Source organism: Capsicum annuum, chromosome 10 (genome assembly GCF_002878395.1).
Source record: "Capsicum annuum cultivar UCD-10X-F1 chromosome 10, UCD10Xv1.1, whole genome shotgun sequence".
Classification (NCBI taxonomy): domain Eukaryota; kingdom Viridiplantae; phylum Streptophyta; class Magnoliopsida; order Solanales; family Solanaceae; genus Capsicum; species Capsicum annuum.
Genome location: NC_061120.1, coordinates 179,220,054 through 179,246,883, shown reverse-complemented (window position 1 = coordinate 179,246,883; position 26,830 = coordinate 179,220,054). Strand labels below are relative to the sequence as shown.

Sequence of the window (26,830 nt, the reverse complement as noted above, 5' to 3'; positions counted from 1 at the left end):
TTGGTTGAAAGACTTTAAATAAAGTAGAAAATTAAATTAATCATGTTGGACCCATGCCTTTGCACGGGCATTCTTTGCCAGTACCCCTATAAAGTGGCCACATTTGGCCAATGTAACACATGACATCCCCAAGTGCAAGATAGAACATAATCTCCAAAGGAAGGCCAAAAAACCTGCAGAAACCATGGAGAATGGAAATGGGGAAATAAGCAACACTAATGATAAAGCGAGGTTAGCTATAATGGATTTAGCTCACATGATGAGTGTACCTATGTCCCTCAATGCCGTTGTCAAACTCAAGCTAGCTGATGCTATTTGGCAAGGTGGATCAAACGCTCCGCTCACTTCCGCTGAAATTCTTGCCAAAATCCGCGGCCCTAAGGGCGGCGGTGATGCTGAGAATCTTCAGCGGGTCCTACGCTTGCTAACAAGCTATGATGTATTCGAGGAGCACACAACTGATGACGGCTTTCAAAGGAGGTAATGTTGACACTAATTCGTCATGGAATTAATAATCATTTTTTCTTTATTTAATACATATACATGTCCCTTGGCTTGGTCTCGCCTCGGCGGACATGTATAATCTTTTAACTTTGGATGTGCATAAATAAACGTTTTAACTTCTATGAAGTTGAATAAGTAAACAGATGGCTCATAATACAATAGGATAATACAATAGGATGCCACATGTGATGCGAACTGCTCATGTAGCACGCCACATAGATTTATATGTCTGTTTATTTAACTTTATACAAGTTTAAGTATTTATTTGAGTGCACCAAAAGTTAGAGGACAATGCAAGCTGAAGTCAAATTAAAGGACACATTATGTATTTTGCTTTTGTTATTTTGGTCCAAACTATTGTATTTATTGTAGATCCGCCATTGCTGATTCTGCTCTTTTCACTTTCAGTTGCTTGGAAAAATAATCTTTAATTTCTTAAATTATGAAAAAATTTAAGAAATTGTAAGCCCGTTCTTCTTCGTCTTCTTAGTTAATCAGATTGTCAAACCAAACATCGGATATGAGGTTCAATTGTGCGTTAGCACATGCGGTGTTTCTAGTCCACACACACTAGATATTTATATATATTATATTGGCAATTGGTGACTGAATCCAAAAGTAGAAACGTGTTTGGTACTAAGAAGTTTTATTATTATTATTATTTTAAAATAGTATTATCCACAAAAGGTGGTCCATAGGAAAAAGTTTACACCCACTCGGTGTATATATTAAATTAATATTTTTTTTTATGATTATGTAATTAAATTAAATAAAATACATATTAATTAATCATGATTAAGTAACATGAACTTTAAATTCAACTGTAAGTTTTAACCAACTAGCATAGTTGGTGTCTAGCGTAACTCTATAGCTAGCAAATATTGAAGTTCTTAGAATTTCTTTTTGGCCATACTTCTGAAATCTACCGTGTTTAAGCAATGTAATTTATCTTATATTGCAATGAGTATCCCAATCTGGGAGCTGGTTACTGAGACTTTATATAGCCAGCTCAATTCATTATTTGAAATTGAGGCATAAATATTATTTGTTGTAAATAGGTATTCTTTAACTGAGGTTGGCAAGACCCTAGTCACGGATGAGGATGGCCTATCCCACGGCTCATACGTGCTCCAGCACCACCAGGACGCGATACTGAGGACGTGGCCAATGGTTCATGAGGTCATCAATGATTCATCATCTGAGCCATTTCTGAAGGCAAATGGCGAGAAACCTTACAATTACTACGGAAACAATCCGGAGTTGAATAGCCTTATGTTAAATGCAATGTCTGGAGTTTCTGTGCCATTTATGAAGGGAATGTTGGAAAGATACGATGGTTTTCAAGAGGTGAAAACACTTGTTGATGTTGGAGGGAGTGGTGGAGATTGCTTGAAGATGATTTTAGAAAAACATTCAAGTATTCAACTTGGAATCAATTTTGATTTGCCTGAGGTGGTTAAAAAAGCCCCACAAATTCCTCGTAAGTTGCGGTCATGTTCTAGTTATTTTAGTTTGATTTATAACTGTCACTCAATTAATAATTTTAATTTATTTCAAAACGTCACTTTTTATAGTGAAGAAAAGTAAAATCAAGAAAAATGATTGAGTGACCAAAAGAAATCAACCTTCTTGTTCTTCCTCTCTTTTATTTTATTTCGGACATTTAATTCTATGAAAAATGAGATTAATGTGGGTTGAATCATTGACACATGACAATTACATATGAACCTAGAAAGAAGGTTTTCCCCTCTCAGCTTAGAGGGTGTTTGGAGGAGTCCCGAGTTAAAAAAAGGTCAATTTTTTTCAATAAAAAATTCAAAAGAACAACTAATTTTTGAATTAATACCGAAGAGCCAAAAGCGTGACATTTTCCACAACTTGTTGCATCCGTTAACGGATGTCATTTAATTTGCCACTTCTTTTTTTTCCTCTAATAAGTCGTTTTAATTCAAACGACTTGGAGCAAAAAAATTTGATGCAAGTCGGGGGAATTCACATGACTTGAATCAAAATATTTTATTCTAAGTCGTGAAAATTCACACAACTTAATGGATTAATTTTTATTTGTTGAAAATATAACTTTTGAAAATTAGTAGTTGAATTGAAGGTCATAAGTTGGAAATACCAACTTTTGATTTTTAACTCCCCTTTTGTTTTTCTTTTTTTCTTTTAAAGAAAAAAAACTATTTTGGCCTAAAGGCACAATTAATGCTTAAAAGACGTTTTTTATCTTTCTCAAATACCACAAAAGTTTTTCCTAAGAAGCTTAAAAATCAAAAGCACTTAGAAAGTGAAAAAAAAGGAGTTGAAAAAAATGGAATTAAGTATTTTTATTAAGTATATTCTTTGAAGAACATGTGCTCCTAATAAAAAAAATGGAAAGCAAAAAATTAAGTAGTTTCTTATTATTAAAAAAGATTTCAGTTTTTTTAAAAAAGTACAACTCAAAATGTGACATTTAGAATATAATCCTTACAGTACAAAACTATTAATCGTTTTAGAAAATTGTATTGTTGTAAAATATTTGATATTTTAGTAAACAAGAATCTCTTTTTATTTAAACCAAACCTATTAATTATAAAAATTTTAATTAGTGAAGCGTTAATTAAGTTAGATATGTAGCAGAGATAAAATAGACTAACTTAGTTATATAACAGAGATAAAATAAACCAAGTATTTAATGCAGAATAATTATATCTTAGATATAAATAAAAATAAAATAATCAAAAATTAATTTAATTAATTTTTTCATAGAAAAATATATAAAAGAGAAACAAGACACTGCTCCTATTATTTTGTTATGTATAAATCTTTCATGTCTTGAACTTGCAATATGTGGCTATGCATGACCAGTTTTGGGGTACAGGTATAAAACACGTTGGTGGTGACATATTCGATCACATACCAAAGGGCGATGTTATTTTCATGAAGGTGCTTTCTTTTTACTCAAAGCTTTTTCCTCTCAATCTATTTGTCATACTTAATAGTAATCCGTTTTAAAATAATATTTTTCTTGTAATTTTGATTCTCATATTTAAGATCATAAAAATAAAAAATAAAAAAAATTTAACTTATACCTAATTAAATACATATCTGATAAATCAATCAAAACAGATAAAGTACCACTAATTTTTTCAACATAAATTAAGTATCCCCCATTAACTTATCAAAGTTTGTGAGGCAAGAAAATGAACTCTAAATATTTTTTAGGTATTTGTTCAACTAATTAATTTGGTAGGTATGGCGAAAAATATTTTTTAAGTATTCTGTCTAATTGGTTAAAACTTTTTAAAAACTTCTTATTTAAAAGGAAGAAAATAATTTTCCTATTAGAAGCAGAGCAAGCGAGAGCTCAATAAATTACGGTGAAAATACTAGTTCGTTTCAACTTAAGATTGAGTATTTCCCATCAGATTTATCAGAGTTGGTGAGGCAAGAAAATGACCTCTAAATATTTTATAGATATTGGTTCAACTTCTTAATTTGTTAGGTATGGTGAAAAATATTTTTCAAGTATTTTATCTAATTGATCAAGATTTTGTAAGAACTTAAAACGAAAAAAACAATTTTCCTATTAGAAGCAAAGCAAACAAGATCTCAATAACTTTCAGATCATTCATTCTCATCCTCCAATAATCCAATATCACCCCAACTTCCGATCCACGCCCCCGCCTCGAAACCCCCAATACTTGTTCCTACCCCCTGCTTTCCCTCGATGGTGTTCGTCAAGATTTTATATAAATATTTTTTAGATAATATTTTTTGCTTAATTACTATCAAAGTATTAAATAAGAAGTGATGAAAAAACTATATATTTTTTCAAAATTACTTATATATAATGTAGATAAACACAATAAGAAGTGAGTGGAAGGTAAGGGTGTAGGGATGGTGGGGTTGGCTAGGTGGAGTGGGGAAGGATATTGGGGTAGGGTGGGTGTGTTGATAGACATGAAGAGATAAAACTGTGAAATGTCATTTATTGATTTAATTAGGAAAGTCGTTTCTTATATTTCACTCGTTGGCCCGTGTTTATGCGTTGCACGGGCATACTTGTATCACTGTTTCTATTATCGATATAACTTTAGGATAACCAAGATAATTGAATAATTAACTATATATATTGCATATCATGTACACATTCATAGAGACACACAATATTCTTTCATACATGAAATAAATTTCTCTTGAATGTTAAAATTTATAAAGCAAATGAATTTCTCTGGAATGTTAGAAATCTTTAAAAGAAACAAATTTTTCTCGAACTTTAGAAATCTATTAAGGGAACAAATTGAACTTTAGAAATCTATTAAGGGAACAAATTTCTCTTGAATGTTATGTTAGCAATCTCTTAAAGTTTCAGATTTAGATATGGTTCCCAAATTCTTTCTTAGATCCTCCTTAGTCATACCAACACCTCTGTCACGAATGGAAAGAATTTTCTTTTCTTTATCGAGTTTAATCTGCAATCCATGAAATAACCACAATTGAATGAGCTCAAAAAGGAATTCTCAATGGGTAACCAACATACATATAGTAAGTCAATAAGGTATGAAGTAGTAATAGTAATAGTAAAAAAAATGAATAATATAATAATAATAATTTCTCTTGTATATAAATGAACGTGTAACCATTTTATTGCACCATAAAAATAAGGATAAAACTAATAAATATAAAGAAAAAGCAATATGCATGTGTAATCATTTTATTGCATCATAAAATTATCGAAATACCCTTGGTAGTCATTTGATAAGGAACAAAAAGATATTTATACAAAAATAGTACCATGTATAATTCAATTACAAAGGTCTAAATAAAAATATTATTAAAACTGATCTTGTCCAGTCTCTGAATCAAACGACAAATAATTTCAGAACAAACTTTTTACAACTCACATAGAACAGACACCAAAATTGAAATTCAGACTTACATCAGAAGTATTGGAAATCAGCATTGTCAAGAAGATGCCTCTGTAAAGGGAGTTCCATAAGCCGACAGACCTCAGCTTGGAACTCAAACTTATTCGCATTAGCTTAGAGAGTTTTCCTTGACATAAACTCAGCTTCCCTGAATCGCATAATGATACTATACTTAGTATTGTATGAACAAATGAAATGACTGAACTTCCCTAAGCACATAATTTTACTGTAATTAATATTGAATGAACAAATAAATCAGAGTAAAAATTAAGCGAATCAACAACAGTTCCACGAACCTTTCAGTGATATTAGAATCAGTCGATAAACCATTAAGAACAACACCAAGCTTTTCCTCAACCTTAGGTGGATCTATTGGTGCATCAGAATCAGTTTTTGCATTTGCCTGTATCTTTTGACCTATTAAGTACAACCAAACACCGTTATGTAACTTTACTGACAAAGCAAGTATGTTATACTAAATAACAAGTAGGACCAAAGAATGTTACACCAAATAACAAGCAAGACCAAAGCAATAAATTAAAAGCCTCAAAATATTCATAAATTAAAACTCAACACTTAATTTTGGCTCGACCTTCCCTGACTTTTCTATTCTTATCCTTCTTATAACCATGTCCATCATCAGAAGCCTGTGCTGGGTCGAAAGATTCTCACTCGGAATGACCTTACAATCCTTACACAAAGTCTTATCCCCCTTCCTAAGCAGCAAAAAGTCAATTTGGGTCTTGGCTATCGCGCTTCAGAAGGTAATCAGGTGATCCTCCTCCTTCGGAAAGCTCGAATTCACTATCACCATCCCAAAGACCCTCAAAAAATCCAACAAAGTAGTTTCCTCTTCATTCCTCACCCCAAAACCAAAACCTCCATCTAAACCTCAGACCTAAAAAAGTCAACATCTAAGGTTTCATTGAACACTCAAGTATATGATGTGAATTATTTTTGTTTTTTATTTTATTTTGGGTACTGTGTAAATGGTTAACTAAAGCCTACTTCAGTACATTTCAGACTAATAGGCTTCACAATAAACTTTTCATCTCCCACTTCTTTATTACAGAGGAAGTGATTGCAATAAATTAGAACTCTAATAGAAACACCAACCTGAATTCACCAGAAGCAGCCATAATATCATAGGGCTCTATAAAAAGGCCTAGAGCAATAACTGCATCTCCAAGAACAAGATCAAATGAATTTGAATGTGTAACTAAAAAAAATCAACATGGAGTTTACACGAATCAACTGTGATAACATTTTTTAACTGAACCAAGGAGCCGATTGGAAGTGGGGCATCTGATTGGATCTTAATAGCAGCAATATCATAATGAAAATCGTATGCCTCTATTTGACCATTTAATGATCTTCCACCTGATAGGTGCACAATGACCTAAAGAAATAATTATAATTACCAAGTAATCTACCAAGAATTTGGCTAAAAGTACTATACATATAATCAAGTGGATCAACAAAAACAAATTCGGTATAGTAATTAGACAAATCTGAAAACATGATACAATTAAACAAACTTTAACATCATCCGCTTCAAAATTTTCACTTCTTAAACACTTCAGGAGACTTGCAGAGGTTAATACTATACTACAGGTATTAACGTTTTCTATAATAACTCCAGAACTTTGAAGTATCACCCCTTCCCTGAGGATGAACATAAAATAAAATAGTAGATAAAATTACTCCACAAGATGTTAGAACTAAAAACTAAGGCTCCAAGTATGAGAACAAAAAAAAATTATTGAACCAGTACCAGAGTGAGATTCAAGATTGACAACATATGGAGAAGCTTTCAAAGCAGCCTTCTTTGTATCAATATTTAAATGCAAATTTTGAGGATATACATTAAACTTCTGTTGCATCAGATTGAAATCCTCCAATTTTTATATAACCTCACTGCCTACATAATTTTACAACAAAACATCATAAACAAACGAATTTTAAAATCAATAGAAGTTATAGAAAATTTATGAAACTCACTACAACGAGGCTTCTTAGGTTTCCTTTCCCATGGGTTGTGAGCTTCCTCGCACTTGCTTTTGTGACAAAGAAAAGACTTAGCTTACCTACAAAATAATTATCTATACAAATGGTTAAAATTAAATAAAATCATAACTGCTGGCCAATATATTTCTGTTAATGTATTATTCTCTTTGTCCCAATTTCATGTCTTACTTTCCTTTATAGTTTGTCCCTAAAAGACTGTCTTTTTCCATATTTATTATTTTTTTCCCAATTTCTAACATTCTATCTGGCAAGTTTTAGACCACAAGACTTAAAGGAAACACAGATCTTTCATTTAAGACCACAAGATTCAAAAGTTGGCCTTTATTTCTAAAATTCGTGCATAATCAAACTAAGACACTTACATTGGGATGGAGGGACTATCCATTTTTGCTATTTAACTACATCTGTTATGTGCCATAATGATATAAACCTAAAATCAATTATCTATTACATTAATACTACTTTATCAACCGCTAATAAAGTGTTCTGCAATAAATTAACCTCAACTTCTAATTGAATTCTGATACGATATCAAAATAAACTCCAAATACATACGAGACACATACAGACAGATATTTAGAAATTTACTGAACAAATCGATGAATGGACAGTGATGGTATTGACATCTTAGGATGCTCATTCCACTGTCTGGCAGTAAAAAAGGAGAAAGAAAGTGCTAGTTCTAATAATGTCAACATTCAAATTACAATTCAATACAACTAACATCTATGCGATGAAAAACACCAAAATGAGGATGCAAAATGAAACAATAAACAAATTGCAAATCTTAGAACACAAGTCATTGCAGCGATTACTATTTTCGATTTGATAGGATGTCAACTTCTGTACATTAGTTATGCACCAATCTTTGATCTTTAAGTATAGAGAAAACCCCACAAAACAGTACCAACTTTTAAGGCTAAATTTCTGGCTCAAAATTCAAGAATGAAGAGAAAATTGTAAGCTATGAAGAGAAAATTGTAAGCTTTCTTTGTCAATAACAGTAGACAAAACCTCATAATAAGTCTAAAACACACACACAGACACACAGAGACCAATCTGTAATCTTCCAGTCCAAAATTGAAGAATGAACGAAAAATCAAAACCTCATACTTCATAATCTATAAATCAATAATAAAATTCAAGAGAATTAATTTTTTGTCAAAACAATAAACAAAAACAAACCTGCTTTGAAGATTTAAAAATTTACTGAATCAATTGATGAATGGACAGTGGTGGTATCACCATCTTAGGATGCTCATCCCACTGTCCGAAAATTGATGGAAATCAATAAAGGATCAAAATCACAAGAGCCTGGTAAACATCAATTGCAAAAATATGCTTGGACAACATAAGAGAATTGACAAGCCAAACAAACGTGAGATGTAAATCAAAGCAAAACTGAAGAGGGAATCACAACACATCAACACCTTAAGAACAATCAACGAGCTACGAAGAAGCTATATAGTAAACTACTGCATCTAGCTGGAGGGAAAATGGATCTGGTGCCATACCGGAGCTAAGGTGATCGACAGTCAAAAAGAAGGAAAGTACTAGTTCTAAGAATGTCAACACCCAAATCACAGCAACACCTTAAAAACAATCAATGAGCTACGAAGAAGCTATATAGTAAACTACTACATCTAGCTGGAGGGAAAATGTATTTGGTGCCATACCGGAGCTAACGTGATCGACAATCAAAAAGGAGAAGGAAAGTGCTAGTTCTAAGAATGTCAACACCCAAATCACAGCTCAACGAAGTCAACCTCTCATCCAGTCACTATCACAATGGCTAACTGCGGGCATATAAATCAAAACATACACCAAGCAAAGCTACTCCAAATAAATAATACACAAAACAAGATCACTTAACATAGAAACATAGCTAATAAATTCAGTCACTACACAGTAAAATCGCTAAAATAAATTGAACACACAAGGAAATCTAGCTCTTAAAATTCAGTCACTATCTCATTTTCAAGGAAATTCTGCAAATTCTTATTTTTAAATCCACGTCATTGACCAACAGACTAATAGGCCATGCCTATTTTTATTTGTGAACTGCAAAACATCTCATGATTTTCACTTTTTGTAGCCTTGGAAGATCAACCAGGAAGAAATTTCAAGAACTGGCCTTTAAAGAACCTAAAATTAGTCATATATGTTCACTGTTCTAATGCAATAATAAAGAGAAATAAGTTTGATTTCACAGCTTAGTTTGATAATGAAAAAGGCCGAATTTGTCCCTCAACTATTAGAAATGGATCAATTATACTCTCCTACCACTAAAGAATTGCATCACGTATACCCATAGCCCTTACACCAATGAAATTGCCAATTCACCCATTCAAACTTAAAATCATGTTGACATGGTTGTAGAAAGACAGTAAAATTGCTAAAACAAAATGGATTCATACATCCACCTGGCTCATAAATTTAGCCATGATCGTGTTCTAAATAAATCTTAGCTCAATTTCACAGCGCCAAATCTGCAATCACAGCTGACTACTACAAATCACAGTGGCATTCAATTACCAAGTTGATTCTAGAAACTAAGACGCAAAATAAATTCACAAAACAAAAATTACAGAATAGCGGAGCATCTTAAAACAAAAAAAAAAAGAAAAAAATTCAGTCAACTTGGATTCTGGAGTTATAAGAACGTGGAAATTGGACACACAATTTCAGAGAGACAAAAAGACCCATCATCCAACTCAAAATTCAAGAATGAACAGAAAATCCAAACCCCATACTTCATAATCTACAAATCATTAATAAACTTGAAGAAAATTATTTTTTTTGGGCCAAAAACAATAAACAAACCTCGTTTGAAGCCTGTGTTTTGGTGTGAAGGCGAAAGAGAAAATGGACCTAAAGAGAAATGAACTCGGGAGAAGAATTTGGGAAAGTTATAAAAAGTAAAAGCAAAAGACACGTGGAAGTGTCATGACCATAAGACCTTTATTATTGATGGGAGGTTTTAGTTATAAAAATACCCTTATTATTGGTGTTATTTATCAAAATATCCTTCGTAGTAGTGTCATGACCATAAGACCTTTATTATTGATGGGAGGTTTTAGTTATAAAAATACCCTTATTATTGGTGTTATTTATCAAAATATCCTTCGTAGTCATGCTAACTTTCACTTATACTTTAAAAAAGAAAGACCTAATTTGACTTGACACGGAGTTTAAGAAAATAAAGAAGATTTTTAAATCTTGTGATATTAAATTAATGATATGTCAAATATACCAAAATGTCCTTCAATCTTGTGGTCTTAAATATGCCATGTAGAAAGTTAAAATTAAAAAGTTGCTAAAAAGAAAAAGGAGCCATTCTTTTTGTAACAGACTAAAAAAAAAAGTAGGTCATTCTTTTTGAAACGGAGAGAGTATATAAGTTAAATAAAGGAATTTGTTTTTTTAAAAAATACTTTTTAAAATTTTTTATCAATTAAATATAAAAAATTTAAAAAGATTTTTTTTAATGGCATACACATCGTACGAGAAAAAAGAGATACTGAAATATATGGTTTAAAAAATAACTCCACATTCAACTTTGATTGTTTTCCCTAGTAAGTAATAAAATGCACTAGTAAAGATAAGATTATACATATATATTTTTGCCTCTATTTGTTTGTCTTAATAATTTGATTTGATATGAAATTTAAGAAGAAAAAATTCAAAATTTTATAGTCTTAAAGTAAAGTTATATATATACTATATTTTGAACACTGATCGATGAACCTATAATTTTGACATCTGATTTTTGAATTGTAAATCACACCTTTCTACTCTTCAATTTCTCACATTTTTCATATGTTAGATTAGCGGAAAACTGTGTAAAAAGACTTGAATAGAAACATCAAGAAAGTTCATTATATTCTAGAAATTGTACACAAAAATTTCATCAGGCACCAGAATAGATTTAAGTTTGCAACTTAAAGACTGCATCGGATTCCAAGAAAAGTAGATAAAAAACTGGGAAAAAATTGCACCTATAAATGTATGTTTCAGGCCAGTTAAATCATTTTTCTACAATTCTGTCAAATCTAGCTGACACCTAGATAGACCTAGGAATTGAAAATGGCGAAAATTCCACTATCTTTAGAGCTCGTATGAAACTGCTATTAGAAAACTTCTTATTGGAACTACTTTTATAATACTTCCTCCGTCTCAAATTATATGTCATTATTTTTTTTAATTCATCCTAAAATAAGTATCTTTTTTTCTTATTAGGCAACTTTTTAAAGATACAATTACCCTTTTACCTTTATTGATCCCATTTAATTTAAAAAACATATTAACACATTTTTTAATAAAGAATAATTTGGTAAACTTTATCAAGTCTTTTCTTTTTTCTTAAACTCCGTGCCCGGTCAAATGACGACACATAAAATGAAACGGAGGGAGTAACTTTTTCGAAAAATATTTTTTTTTAAAAAAATTGGATATGATAATTTTATTTAAAAAATGTTTTTGATAAACAAATTGTGATTAAATAGTCTTTTTCAAAAAGTGCTTTCCAGAGATAAATGACCGAAAAGAACATGTTACAATACACTTTTACTACTAAAATTATTTTATAGAAAAAATTTATTTTAAATATCTATTATAGTATTTTTAGTTAAAATTTTATTTTTATTTAATTAAAAGTACTTACTATAAAATTTTCAATCAATCTTTATATTGATAGATTTGTTAAAAAATACTAATGATATATTACTTAAATAATATTACCTAAAAATATCAAACAAGAATGAATTTAAAAATCATTTCATAAATTAAATCACTACATATGAAAAAATTCACCATATTATAACAAATATGTCACTTTTCATGATTTTATTTAAAATTAAATATTTGAGAAAATATTTACAAGTATTTGTTAAAATATCATTTGATCTTGCTATGTGATTCGTTTGACATTTATTATCATAATAATAAAAATAAAGAGTTATATATTCTTCGACCATCATCATTAATGATATTTTTAATTTTATTTAAAGAAAATGAAATAAAGAATTATTATGTAAATAGGAAGTATAAAATTTTAAAGTCAAACTTATAGGATATTTTCTACTTCTGCTTCTGTCTGTTTTTTTTTTTGGAAAACATAAATTTTCTGCTTCTTTCCAAAAATAGAAAAAGTGCTTCTGCTTCTTTTTAAAAACACTTTTGGAAGTTTATCAAACATCTTTTTTTTTCAAAAAGTACTTTTTTCTCAAAAAATATTTTTCTTTTAGAAAAAAGCAATGCCAAACAGACAATTAGTATATGGAAAAAGTCATTGTTTCCACTTTAATTTATACTCAAAAATTCTAAGACACACCTAAACTATTGGAGTGACCTATCACACACCTATACTAAATAAAAGTAAGTGACTTATCACACACCTATACTATATAAAAGTGAGTGACCTATCACACACCTATACTATATGAAAGTGAATTTTTTTACACCCTATAAGGCATTATACCACCTGCATATGGTGCGGTATTTCACATGCGCCTGCCACGTCAGTGCCGCATCAGCATAATACGAAAAAATAATAAATTTATTATTTTCATAATTTTTTTTTTCTTTTTTCTTTAATGTCCAAAACCTCCATTGTTATGGTGTATCATCGAACTTGTATCATCAATTAATCACCACCATAAACTTTATCCCACCAACAAAATTACCATAACAATCAATTTCGTCTAACTATGTTATTCATCCGTAACCTATCGTCTTTTCTAAACAAACAAACAAACAAAAAAAAAAACTTCACTTCATCTTTTGTTGATTTTTCAGTGAGAAAAAAACAATTCACACCAATAATACATATGCTCACACAGACCGCCATTTTTTGGATGGATTAACAACACACACTCACAGAACCAATGATAAGAAATCAGGGGATAACAGAAACAGTGAGGGGGACATAGAAGAGAATTGAGAGCACAAAAAGATGATTTGAAAAGAGAGTAACGTAAGAGAGAGAGAGACGACCAATCGCGAGAGAGAGGGAAAATCAGATGGTGAATCAGATTTTTTCGGTGAGAACTTACCAAAAAACGTCCTTACTACAGAAACCTCGACCCATCCTCGAAGATTAGTCACCATTTGAGTTCGCTGGGTTGCCAGCGAAGTGAAAATAGCAAATTCAATTTGGATTTCAGTGAGCCCGTTTAAACTTATATCAAAATTAGTGATTTGGAACAAATCTATCAAAATTATTAAAAATTTAAAATTTGTTAGTTAAAACATTAATGGTGGCAGGTTGGATGATTAATCAATGGTATTGTGAAAAAAATTGATAGTGGTAGGTGAAATTGACATCAATTTGGTGGGGAAGGGAGAATGGGGTGTGAAAAAATTATGTTATCTGGGGATGGGGTTGGAGCTTGGGGGTGGTGGGTATGAAGAAGATGTGTTGGTTGGGGTGGGGTTGGAGTTTAGGGGTAGGGGTGGGGTGGGGGAGGGGGAGGGGGAGGGGAGATGCGATGCTGGGGGTTGGGGAGGGAAATTTTTAATTATTATTTTTTGGGGTTAGTTTTGTATTTGGATGCGCTTTTTTTATTTAAATAATTATATTTTTTTTATGTCAAATTAGGGGGTAAAAAAATTCATTTTAAAGTAGTTTAGGTGTGTATTAGGTCACTTTAATAGTTTAGGTGTGTCTTAGACTTTTCGGATATAGTTTAGAGTGGAAACGATGACTTTTTCCATTAGTATACATGTTAATTTATTTTTTTTTCTAATAACATAGACATATTAATTACTTACTATAAAATACGGGATTGAACTCTCTGAAAATTTAAGAAATAGCTACTCCCTACGTTTTAAAAAAGAATGACCTACTTTTCTTTTTAGTCCGTTTTAAAAAGAATGACCCCTTTCTTTTTTAGCAACTTTTTGATTTAATTTTTCACATGATATGTTTAAGACCATAAGATTGAAGGACATTTTGGTACATTTGATATATCTTTAATTTAAGACCACAAGATTCAAAACTCTTCTTTATTATTTTAAACTCCGTTTCAAGTCAAATTAGGTCATTTTATTTTAAACGGAGGAAGTACTAGAAAACAAGCAAATTAGGTTGTAACTATTAGAATGTCAAAAAATTTAAATATTGAAAGTGCTATAGTGGGAATCACATCCAGGTGAGCCTACTAGATGCCCGTTCGTGCACCAAATATTAGCTTGTGAAATTACTTGACCTTTATGTTGGGTTATGGGTCTTTTTTCTTTCTACATGGATAAGTAAAATCCAATTTGGACCAACCCTCTTTTGTCCATAGGGCCCATTACTATGGGAATATATATAGATCTTTTTAGGTCTTATTTCACTATCCATAAAGAAAGTTTCAATAGCCACAAAAGAGAGAAAGTGTACAGATTTTCGCACTAAATTTCAGCCACACCTGTCAATTTCAAATTCCAATTTTTGATTCGTTTCTTGTCCGATTGAGCTGATTTTTGGAAAACTTATTTCTCTCATTTGAATCTTTGATTAAAAGCTGACAGAGTTAGATTTGGTGACTTGTAGCTCCTGTTTTTCATCCCTGAACAATAGCTGTGTTTTGGTGCTTTCGCTCCTTTATTTCTCTAGTTTTTGAGTGTTGTAGTTTATGTGTTGTTGCTTGTTGTTTGACACTTGTTTGGTGGCTATTTTGGAGGACAATGTTGTAACTCTTGATAATTATAGTGGAGAATTGGTCCCGTAGTTTTTTACTCTTCACATCGAAGGATTTTCCACATAAATTTGGTGTCTCGTGTGATTAGTTTTATTTTTATCTTGTCACATTTTGTTTGGTTGATTTATTTGCTGCCATATTACTATTGTGCTTGGGTTTGCTTGTCTCCTCTTAGTTCAAATTGAAAGAAAAAAATTTAAACTTGGGTATTCTTCTGCTGCCATCTTATCAGGCATTTAGACTGTGCCCTTTCTTTTCTCAAGAAAATGGTATCAGAGCGTAGATTGTTATTGATTATCGATTTGAATGATGGAGGCAAATATAAATAAAATAGTGTGTTTGAATGGTAGTAATAATCATACTTGAAAAGGCAAGATGAAAGATCTTCTCTTTGTCAAGAAAATATATTTGCCTGTATTTGCATCTACTAAACCTCAGTCTATGTCATGACCCGAACCAGGGTCTAGACGTAATGGACATCCTAAGTCCAATCAGAACCGGGGACCTCCCCTTGTTACCCAACCCAACCACCTTATGCAGCCTTTGATGAGCTAAATTTTGAGTATATAACATGATAGCATAAATGCTATCATGAAGACTCTAGGATCGGGTCATGACCGTGATCGACCTAACCGTACCAAACCAACTGTCCAACCAAACCAAACCGAACCAAAGGCCATAAACTAGGACATAACCTAATGGATTCCAAAACATATAATGATAATCAATCCCAAATATAATACGATGAAACAGTAAGAAATCATGTGATGTGGTATCAGCCCACCAACCTATTTCAATGCTAAGGCCGACACAAATATCTATCCCGCCCATACCAATTCCTAGAAGTATCACAAAACCTCTAACCAAAAGAGTAAAAATATTCGATTGGGACATTCCCCCAACCATGGTCAAAACCAATATCCAAAATAAAATCAAGTGTCTAAAGATGTCCATAACATCAAATGAGGCCTTCCGAAAGGATGAAAGCTCACCACTTCAGTCCAAATGCTGATCCCCGAGTCAATCAGTATGTAGGAGGAGTAGAACGATCGGTTCCTACATAGCATGGGGCTATATAGCCTCCATTAGATGGGTTAGCGAATGATCGCTAGCATGAACTCAGGATAAGGATAAAATAATGTCATTTATAAAACTAAGTAAAACTATCCATATTGCATACAATCATACATATATATAAGTGTCGGAAAAGGGAACCAAGTTTAGCATGCATTTAAAACTTTTACTTGGGCTGTGTAGCAATTACCGTCCTAAACCACCCACAGACAATATGGGTTCATCTCTTCCTGTTGAAAGGTCTCTAGTGTGTGTAGCTGCAAAACCAGGGAAGATAACCCTGGGATGACTAGTAAATCCCCCAATAAATGGTGTGACATTATGCACACGGTCACCAAGACCAAACCTCATATCGGCAAATATGAGTTTCCAGTTTCGATCCCCCGAGACCTCTACCTTCCACAACTTAGCTACACATCCCTATTTAATGCCCAATTAAAACCATTTTCAAGCAATCCATTAACCATTTATTTTACCAAGGCCATTTAATGATGGTATCGTCATACATATCATACTTGCAAGTACTATTCATAGCCAATCATATGTAGGTTTGAATGAACTTTCAAGTGCCCTTCCAATTACCATAATAAACCTCTTGGGGGATTCCGTGTAAGCCACAGGCATAACCATTTATCCACTTACCTTTCAAAACTATTTAAACCATGCATAATTTCTTTACCAAGTTTAAAACAAGCAAGAGTTTTATTTAAAAGTTATCAATGTAATGAACATATCTTTATAAGCATTTTGTCAAACACACTTGGGGCATAGTCTATATCCAAAACCAATTTCAATTACCAATAACCATTCTATGTATTCCAATTATCCAAAATGACAATTAATGCATACAAAGCATAATTAAAACCATGGGAAACCATAACCAACCTTTTAAAACAAAATCTTCAATATAATATTTGAAAATCCAAAATCACACTACAATGAAATCATGAAAACCAATAAAAAAAATCATGACTTTAGTTGGAACTAACAATGAGGAAAGAGAACATGTCTTAATTGACAAAGTAGACGAAGAGAAATCACCAACGAGATCCCCAAATTAGCTCTTAAGATGAAACCCTAGCTTTTTTTCCCAAAAGCTTTTGAGAAGATTTTAGAGTGTTAAGGAATAGTTTCTAAGTGTTAAAGAATAAAATAATAGAGTAAATAACCTCCCAAGTAGGTTAAAAGTCGTGGGGTCCTATTAGGGTAAGTAGGGAAATGTCCAGAATTACCCCGCTTAAGTTACACAAAATTCCCGTCACAGGTATACGACTGACCTCACGAGTCATACCCTTTGATAAGAGTGGTAACCGCCACTTGTATCCTAACATCAACCTTTGGACCCAATACTATCCAGTTTACGATTCATCCAACCAAGTTGTATCCAAAGCATACAATCCGTACCTTTCACCCGTACCCCTGGTAGAATAGAATACCAAGAGGCTTGAACATTGTCCCTTATACGAGTGCAAGATATGACCTGTATACAACCACACGACTCGTATCCCCTAAGTCGTATCCATTTCAGTAACCCATCCAGTCCCATCAACCAACTCTGGTCAGTGTACGACAGGACCATACCATTCGTACCCTAACATACGACTCGTATCCATGAGTCATATTGGGTTTGGAAAACGCAATTCCAGGAAATTTTCTAAGGGCCAAACCCCAGGATGTTTTAATCCATGACAGATGAGGATTGAGAATTTAAGCACTTATAGGTTTATGGCTATATCAAATAATGAGTTGAAGATAATGTTAGAAATCATATTGTGAATGATAAACATGTAAGAAGTTTATGGGACAAGCTCTAGACACTTTATGCTTCGCATACTGACATAACAAGTTGTTCCTGCTTAAGCAATTGATGAATATCAGGTATAAAGAGGGCGGTCTTATTTCTGATCATATCAATAATTTTCAAGATGTCCTTGACTAGCTATCCGAAATGAGTGTAAAGTTCGATGAAGAAATTCAAGGACTTTGGCTTCTTAATACTCTGCCTAACTTTTGGAAAACTCTTCAAGTTTCTTTGATTAATTCTGCTTCCGATGGTATTGTAACTATGAAATATGTTAAGAGTGGTGTCTTGAATGAAGAGATGAGAAGAAGATCTCAGGCCTCATCTTCTTCATCTTCACACACTGATATTTTGGTTACTAATAGGGGGAGAAACAAGTCCAGAGGTCCGAATGATATAGATAAAAGTAGAAGCAAGTTGAAGTCCAAATTTCAAGAATGTTACATGTGACTATTGCAACCAAAAAAGGCATATTATGAAATATTGTTACAAGCATAAGAGAGATATGAGACAACAAAAGAAAGAAGGCGATAATGAAAATCGTGTTGCTATAGTTTCTAATGATGATTTTCTTGTTTCTTGTGGTGAGAATGCCATTAATCTTATTCATGACGAGTCCAGCTAGTTTGTGGATTTCGATGCTACTTCTTATGTTATACCAAAGAAAGAATTATTTTCTTCTTATACTCCTAGTAATTTTGGAATATTGAAAATGGGCAATAATGATGAAGTTAAAGTACTTGACATTGGCACTGTTTGTTTGGAAATTAACAATGGTTCCAAATTAGTTCTCAACAATTTTAAGCATGCTCCAGATGTTCACTTTAATCTGATTTCTGTAGGAAACCTTGATGATGAGGGTAATGTTAGCACCATTGGTGCTGTTCAGTGAAAGCTTACTAGAGGTTCGATGGTTGTGGCTTGAGGTGACAAGTTGTCTAACTTGTACGTATTTCAGGGATCTACTTCTAGAGGCTTAAAAAACTTGGTGGAGAATAATACTTCATCAAAGTTATGACATAGAAGGTTGAGTCATATGAGTGAGAAGGGGATTGATAGTTTGGCTAAGAAAAATTGCTTTATGGAGTGAAACAAGCAAAGTTGAAGAAATGTATTTATTGCTTAGCCGGTAAACAGAAAAGAGTTTCTTTTCAGAGTCATTCGCCTTCAAGAAAGTTTGATTTGCTGGAGTTGATACATTCTGATTTATGTGATCCTTTTAAAGTAAGGTATCATGATAGTACACTTTACTTTGTGACTTTTATGGATGATTATTCTCGCAAACTCTGGGTATTACCCTTGAAGTCTAAGGATCAAGTACTTGATGTGTTCAAGGATTTTCAGGCCTTGGTTGAGGTACAGATAGGGAAAAAATTGAAATGCATCCTTTCAGATGATAGTGGTGAGTATATTGGTCCTTTTGATAGATATTTTAGAGAGCAGGGAATTCCAAAGCAGAAAACTCCTCCGAAAACTTCTCAATTGAATGATTTAGCAGAGAGGATGAACAGAATTCTAGTTGAGAGGGTTAGATGTATGCTTTCAGATGATAAGCTGCCGAATTCTTTTTGGGCAGAAACACCTAATACTTTTGCTTATGTTATCAATTTATCTCTTACTGTTTCTTTGGAACGTGATTTCCCTGACAGAGTTTGTTCTAGTAAGAATGTTTCTTATGATCATCTTAGAGTATTTGGGTGTAAAATTTTTGTGCATATTCCTAAGGATGAAAGGTAAAAGTTGAATGTTAAAAATTAGGCAGTGTATCTTCATTGATTATGGATTCAGTTGAGAAGAAACTTGTTAAAAGTCGCGATATTATGTTCTTTGAAGACCAAACAATTGAAGATTTTGACAAAGCTGAGATGGTTGATTCTCAGAGTAGTGAGAGATCTGTTGATGTTGATCTAGTTCTTTTGACTACTGCTCTTGAAGAAAATCTTCATGATGATGAAAATAAAGTTGATAATGAAGATAATGATCATGTACATAATGGTCAGCATGATGTTGTTTATTTCCAGTGTAAGTTGATATGGTTAATCACCAACCAGATATTAATGCTCCCGAGAGTTCTCTTAGACGATCTATTAGAGAGAGAATACCTTCATCTCGTTATTATCCCAATGAGTATCACTCTTGACTGATGGAGAATAACCTGAGTGTCTTTTTGAGTCCATGGAAAGTGAAGAAAAAGAAACATGGTTTGATGCTATGGAAGATGAGATTAAATCTTCACATGATAATCATACCTTTGATTTGGTTAAACTACCTAAACACAGAAAAGCTTTAAAAAATAGGTGGATTTTTTGGGTGAAATATGAAAATGGTAATCCAGTTTCACGGTACAAGGCTAGATTGGTTGTGAAGAGATTTAACCAGAAAAGGAGAGTTGATTTTGATGAGAAATTCTCTTCGATTGTGAAGATGTCATCCATTTGTGTGGTTCTAGGCTTAGCTGCAAGTCTAGATTTAGAGGTTGAACAAATTGATGTTAAAATTATTTTTCTCCATGGTGACTTAGATGAAGAAATTTATATGGAGCAACCTGAAGGTTTTGAAGTCAAGGAAAAAGAGAATTATGTTTGCAAATTGAAGAAGAGCTTGTATGGTTTGAAACAAGCTCTTAGGCAGTGGTACAGGAAGTTTGGTTCCTTTATGAGTAAGTAGGGCTTCAAGAAGACTACTTCAGACCATTGTGTTTTTGTGCAAAAATTCTTTGATGGTGACTTTGTTATTATGTTGCTTTATGTTGATGACATGCTTGTTGTTGGTCGTAATGCTTGCAGGATTCAAAAGGTGAAGCAAGAGTTGAGTGAGTCTTTTTCCATAAAAGACTTAGGACCAGCAAGGTCGATTCTTGGCATGCAGATTTTCCGTGAAAGAAACGCCAAGAAGTTATGGTTATTACAAGGAAAACATATTCAGAAAGTACTTCGAAGGTTTAACATGGATATGGCTAAGGTTGTCAATACACCTTTAGCTATGCACTTTAATTTGAGCACGAAACAGTGTCCTTCCAGTGATGATGAGAAGGAAGATATGAAAAAATTTTCTTATACTTTAATCGTTGGTAGTTTGATGTATGTAATGGTTTGTACAAGATCGGATATTACTCATGTTGTTGGTATTGTTAGATGTTTTCTTTCTAATCCGGAAAGAGAACATCGAAATGCTGTGAAGTGGATTATGAGATATTTTGGTGACACTTCTAGTCTGAGTTTGTGTTTTGGTACAGGGAAGCCTATTCTTTGTGTTTATACTGATTTAGACATGACTGGTGATATTGATATTCGCAAGTCTACTTCAGGGTATTTTATTACTTTTGCAGGGGGAGCTGTGTCTTGGCAATTTAAGTTGCAAAAACATGTTGCTCTATCTACTACAGAAGTTGAGCTTATTATTGTTGTTGAAGCTTTTAAAGAATTGCTTTGTATGAAGATATTCTCGGGGGAACTTGGTTGTGCTCAAGAGAGGTATGTGCTTTATTGCGACAGTCAAAGTGCTATACATCTTGACAAGAATTCTACATTTAATGGTCGGTCTAAGTACATTAATGTGAGATATCATTGGAGTCGAGATGTGTTGGATTCTAAGTTGTTTGAACTTGAGAAGATTCGTACGAATGATAATGGTTCCGACATGATGACTAAACCTTTGCCAGGAGAAAAGTTTGAAGCTTGATTGTCGAGATGGTGATCTCCACATAGTCGGGAGGGGGAGAATTGTTGGGTTATGGGTCTTTTTTCCTTCCTATGTGGATAAATAAAGGTCAATTTGGACCAACCTTCTTTAGCCCATTACGATGGGAAATATATATAGATCTTTTTAGGTTTTATTTCACTATCCACAATGAGAGTTTCAGCAGCCACGAAAGAGAGAACGTGTGCAGATTTTCGCACTAAATTTAAGCCACAACTCTCAATTTCAAATTACGATTCTCGCTTTGTTTCTTTTCTGATTGAGCTGATTTTTGGACAGCTTGTTCCTCTCATCTCAATCTTTGATTAGAAACTGGCGTCGTTGGATTTTGTGACCTGTAGCTCCTAGTTTTCACCCTTGAACTATAACTGAATTTTGGTGCTTTCGCTCCTTTATTTCTTTAGTTTTTGGGTGTTGTAGTTTATGTGTTGTTGTTCGTTGTTTGACACTTGTTTGGTGGTCATTTTGGAGGACAATATTTTAAATCTTGGTGATTATAGTGGAGCATTGGTTCCGTGGTTTTTTACTCTTCACATCGAAGGGGTTTTCACGTAAATTTGGTGTCTCGTGTGATTGATTTTATTTTTGTCTTATCGCATTTCGTTTGGTTGATTTATTTGCTGTCATATTACTGTTGTGCTTGAGTTTGCTTGTCTCCTCTTAGTTCAAATTGAAAGAAAAAATTTAAACTTGGGTATTCTTCTGCTGCTACCCTGTCAGATATTTTGACAATGCCCTTACCTTTCCCAACACTTTGTTGCTGAGGATGTCAATACAAAAATATATACACTATTTAAGATACTAGCTTAGGATACGTGCATTGCATCTGTATTCAATGTTAAAGAAGAAAGTTGCATGTATAAAAAGAACAAACTCATTATTCAAATCAATGAATAGATGACTTTAATAATAGGAGAAAAGGTCTGAAGTATACCTAGACTTTTGAGAAATTTGCTTTAACATACCTCAATTTTGTGGGGGTCCTATGACCCCCTCCCTCCAGACTATTTATTATTGTATTTATGTGGCATATATTTGTCAGTTGGACCACTGTGTGAATCACACACATTGAGCACGTCAGAATCTGAATAGGACCTTTGCGGTAATAAATAGTCCAGGGCTCATAGGACTCTCACTATGTTGAGGCATGTTACAACAAATTTCACTGAAGTTTAGATATATTTCAAACCTTTTTCTCTTAATAATATATAGACAGTCAGACCTCTCTATAATAATCACTGGTTATAACGGTATTTCACTATAGCGTTCTGATTTTCTTCGAAACTGATTTTTCATATTATATGTTACTTCTCTATAATGAAATTCCACCTATAACAACAATGACGTTTATTATAGTGGTAGACTCTTTATAAAATTACTTCTCTATAACAATATAGTCAAATATGTTTTAATATTTATGTTTTTTAAAAATATATTATGTACAGTATAAAATAAAATATTAATGATAACATGCAATTCCTTTATTTTAAGGGATACCTTAGATCTTTAGGAAAATTGAAAACTAATGTTAAGAGTTTCTTTTTAACCTAATCACTATTAGGGTGAGTTTAATTTAGCCAAACCTCGTATTTGGTATGTCCAGCCAGATAAACCCAAGTATTCTACTGAACGTTGAATTTTTACTCCATCATGAATACTTTTGGAGAAACACTTATCAATTCTTCCTCACTGTAAATATTTTTGAAGAAACACTTATCAACTCTTCCTTACCGTGAATATTTTTGAAGAAACATTCGCTCGTTCTCTTCTTTTATCTCTTGTTGTGTCTCTTTGTTGTATCTTATATTTTTTACGATAAGAAAACTATAAATTATTGATTAGAAATCTTCAAAAAAATCAAGAAGCCAGATTTAGTTAGGCCTTTTCTCTTACTATTTTTTTCTTTTTCAGAAAGTTTGATAAATTAAATATCATAAAAGAAGACAAAGAAAAGATCGTTACCTGAAAAGAATAAGAATGAATAGATATAATAATTTATATCATTCAAAACTAATATTTCACGCGAAGTTAATCTGCTTTCAAAATTCGAATCATCAACTGTCTCTATATATATTATCATCACCATACATCTTCAAGATACCTATAAAATCAATGCACTTTAAAATAAATAAAATATTATAAAAATATTTCTTGACCTAAAAAACAATTGTAAAGCAAACAATGAAGAATGATCTAAGACCAAAAGTAAATAATCTTGTTTCATATGTTCGTTGAAGATGTTATTGAATGGTACCCGTTTTTTGTACCATTTTATGTTATTTGTAGACTTTTACTTTACTTTTTATTAATATTTATATTTCTTATAAAATAGACTTCATTGTTTTATTTAAAAAATATTTAAAAAATTACGTATATTTATGATTCCTAAAACTTAAGGATTTTTTTTTTTTTTAAAATTCTTCTTGCAGTAACACTTTCTTATTACCATATATATTATAGGATTCTTAATTTTTTCTTTCCTTAGATATATTTTAGGATTTAATATTATAGTTAATATTATTAAAATAATTAAATAAAAATTTGAGTAAAATAGTGAAAAAGATGGTTTTATCTATTGCGGAATCTTTTAATGAAGGGCAAAAAAATTCAAATAACCACTCTAAGGGTCTTCACACTTTTAATATATTATAAATATACACAAATATACATATATTTTTTCGAGGTTATTCGACACCCATAACCACGTGCCAGAGGCTAACCCAGGATTTGAAGTTTGGGGGTGCACCAGTATTTTCAAAGACACGTATAAGTTCTGAATAAAGACTCAAATTTGTGTTGATCATTTACCTCGTTTAATGTGCAGTTTAGGTTCTAATTTATAAGATATACTTTCAATGAGACTTTTCTGGAGATACGAACACTAAACAATTGATATTTCACTTAATAAAAAAAAAAATTTTTGTGTTCATATATTTGTCATTCATGCTTATATTATTAGTCTTGAACTAGACATATGTTTATATTTTTTCTCCTTTATGCTTATTTTTGTTAAATCTCACGTTTTATTTGTAATTTGTGCTTAAATATAATGGATCTTGAAGCTTTTCTTGCCCTTTTTTGCTTTTACTAAGGCGATAGAATTGTCTTTAAAACTAGAACTTGGTTGAGGAGAATAATATCTATCCATTTCAAATTTCAATTCACAAGAATCAATAACAAATTCCTACAAAATAAAAAATTCATCGAGAATATAAATAAAATTAATTATTTATTTTTAATCAAAGTTCATAAACTTAAATAGAAGCAAGAAAAAAAATACAAATAAATTTTACACACTAACTTTCAAGCAACAAATAAATATTAAAAGCTTTTATGATTTAACATTATACAAAGTTAAATAAAAAAATTTAAAAACAAAAGGAAGAGATGTATACCTGTTAGGGTCAAATGGAGAATTGAAATTGTAATTCTAGTTTTCACTTTCAAGGGAGTTTGGCTTTTGGAGGAATTTGGAAAATACAAAATAGGGCTTGGAATTTAGGGTAGAATAGGGCTTGAAATTTAGGGGAGTCAAATGGAAAATTGAAATTGCTCCTTGTAATTCTAGTTTCTACTTTCGGTGCTGTGGGGCCAGCTGAGCTGGTAGCAATTAAATGTTACTATGTTAGGTAAATGAAAAAAAAAGGGGCATTCTTCAAGAATCGAACCCGCAACGCCGAGGCCCAAAGGATGCTAGCATATGAGTTCAAAACTAATGCAACCAAACATTTTTTGTTATTGAGGGTGCACAATTATTTATATTAACTCTTTAGTAGGATATCTATACATATTCATACGATTTTTTTAAAAAAGTTACCGGGTACACGGGCACCCTCAGCTAACCACGTGGGTCCGCCTCTGCCACGTGCCCTGGTTAGGGTAAGTCTTCCTTTGACTGATACAAGGTTCTTACATATTTGATGGATACCAAAACTTATAAGACTGAAACCACTCAAAAGTATAGTCAAGAGACTACACTAAACTTACCCTAAAACATAAATGACTATCTTGGCAAAATAAATAAAATGAAAGATAAAATATGCTTTTATACATCATCCGTTTCAATATATTTTTTAGTCCGTCTAAAAAAAAAATATCTCTTTTCTTTTTGACAACTCTTCAATTCTAACTTACCACATAGCATATCTGAGACTTGCAAGATTAAAAAACATATCTCTAGTTTAAAACCATAAAATTTAAAAATATTCATTATTTTCTTAAAATGTGTACTAAATCAAAACTAGACAACTAAATTGGAATGAAGGGAATAAATGTTTTAGTAAAATGTCATGATATGTTTATATTCACAAATTTCACGTACATTTAAGTAAAAGTAATATCCCTCAAAAAAATAAATTAAACTCTATACTTTGGTTGTGACATGGATGCATGCAGTGGATGCTACCAATATGGACAGATGATGAATGCAAGCAAATAATGAAAAATTGTTACGATGCACTTCCAAAGAAAGGCAAACTTATTGCTTGCGAGCCAGTTGTACCTAATCATACTGATGATAGCCAGAGAACTCGAGCCCTTCTTGGAGGAGACATTTTTATCATGAGTATTTACCGTGCCAAGGGGAAGCACCGGACTGAGGAAGAATTCCGACAGCTCGGCCAAGCAGTCGGTTTCTCCGACTGTCGTACTTTCTACGGCGATCACTATTTCACCATCCTTGAATTTCACAAGTTATGAATAGAATTATCACATATATATTCCAATTTCTGCGTGCGTACGTGTGCTAAAATATGTAACATTAATAATAAAAATACATACGGTATTTTAATTGTACAACATAACTCCATTTTCAGGCTCATATATATATGAGAATGGAAGATTGGAGCAGTTTATTCACCTATGGATAAAACTTATGAGAAAGGACGAGTACAGTTTGATTACTAGGCCTCCAGCCCAGCCCAACCCAAATAAAGAGAGTATTGTGTTTGTATTAATGTTTCGAGACTTCTCAGTAATGATTGATTTTATCATAGCATTATGTTTGATTAGGGGATAATTATACTCTCCGTTCTTCACTTATTGATGAATTATGACTATAATCTTTGTACTAATATGAAATATTTTAACCTTTGATTAACTATAATGTGTGGTGGTTCCTTTAT

The 26,830-nt window shown here is 32.3% G+C and overlaps 1 protein-coding gene and 2 long non-coding RNA genes across 3 annotated transcripts; 1 reads left to right on the top strand and 2 right to left on the bottom strand.

Moving 5' to 3' along the window:
* Positions 1 to 47: 47 nt before the first annotated feature.
* Positions 48 to 26,724, top strand: LOC107843382 (nicotinate N-methyltransferase 1). The gene is made up of 4 exons (XM_016687647.2): positions 48 to 480; positions 1,563 to 1,984; positions 3,371 to 3,435; positions 26,103 to 26,724. Exons 1-4 carry the CDS (start codon positions 185 to 187, stop codon positions 26,403 to 26,405), a joined length of 1,086 nt encoding a protein of 361 aa, XP_016543133.2. The 5' UTR covers positions 48 to 184; the 3' UTR covers positions 26,406 to 26,724.
* On the bottom strand, positions 5,210 to 6,819 carry LOC107843383. The gene is made up of 3 exons (XR_007045987.1): positions 6,537 to 6,819; positions 5,717 to 5,837; positions 5,210 to 5,568 (listed from the first exon to the last, which is right to left on the bottom strand). It is a non-coding gene; the product is annotated as an uncharacterized LOC107843383 (long non-coding RNA).
* LOC124888064 lies at positions 7,204 to 10,315 on the bottom strand. The gene is made up of 3 exons (XR_007045988.1): positions 10,272 to 10,315; positions 7,422 to 7,522; positions 7,204 to 7,341 (listed from the first exon to the last, which is right to left on the bottom strand). It is a non-coding gene; the product is annotated as an uncharacterized LOC124888064 (long non-coding RNA).
* Positions 26,725 to 26,830: the final 106 nt, after the last annotated feature.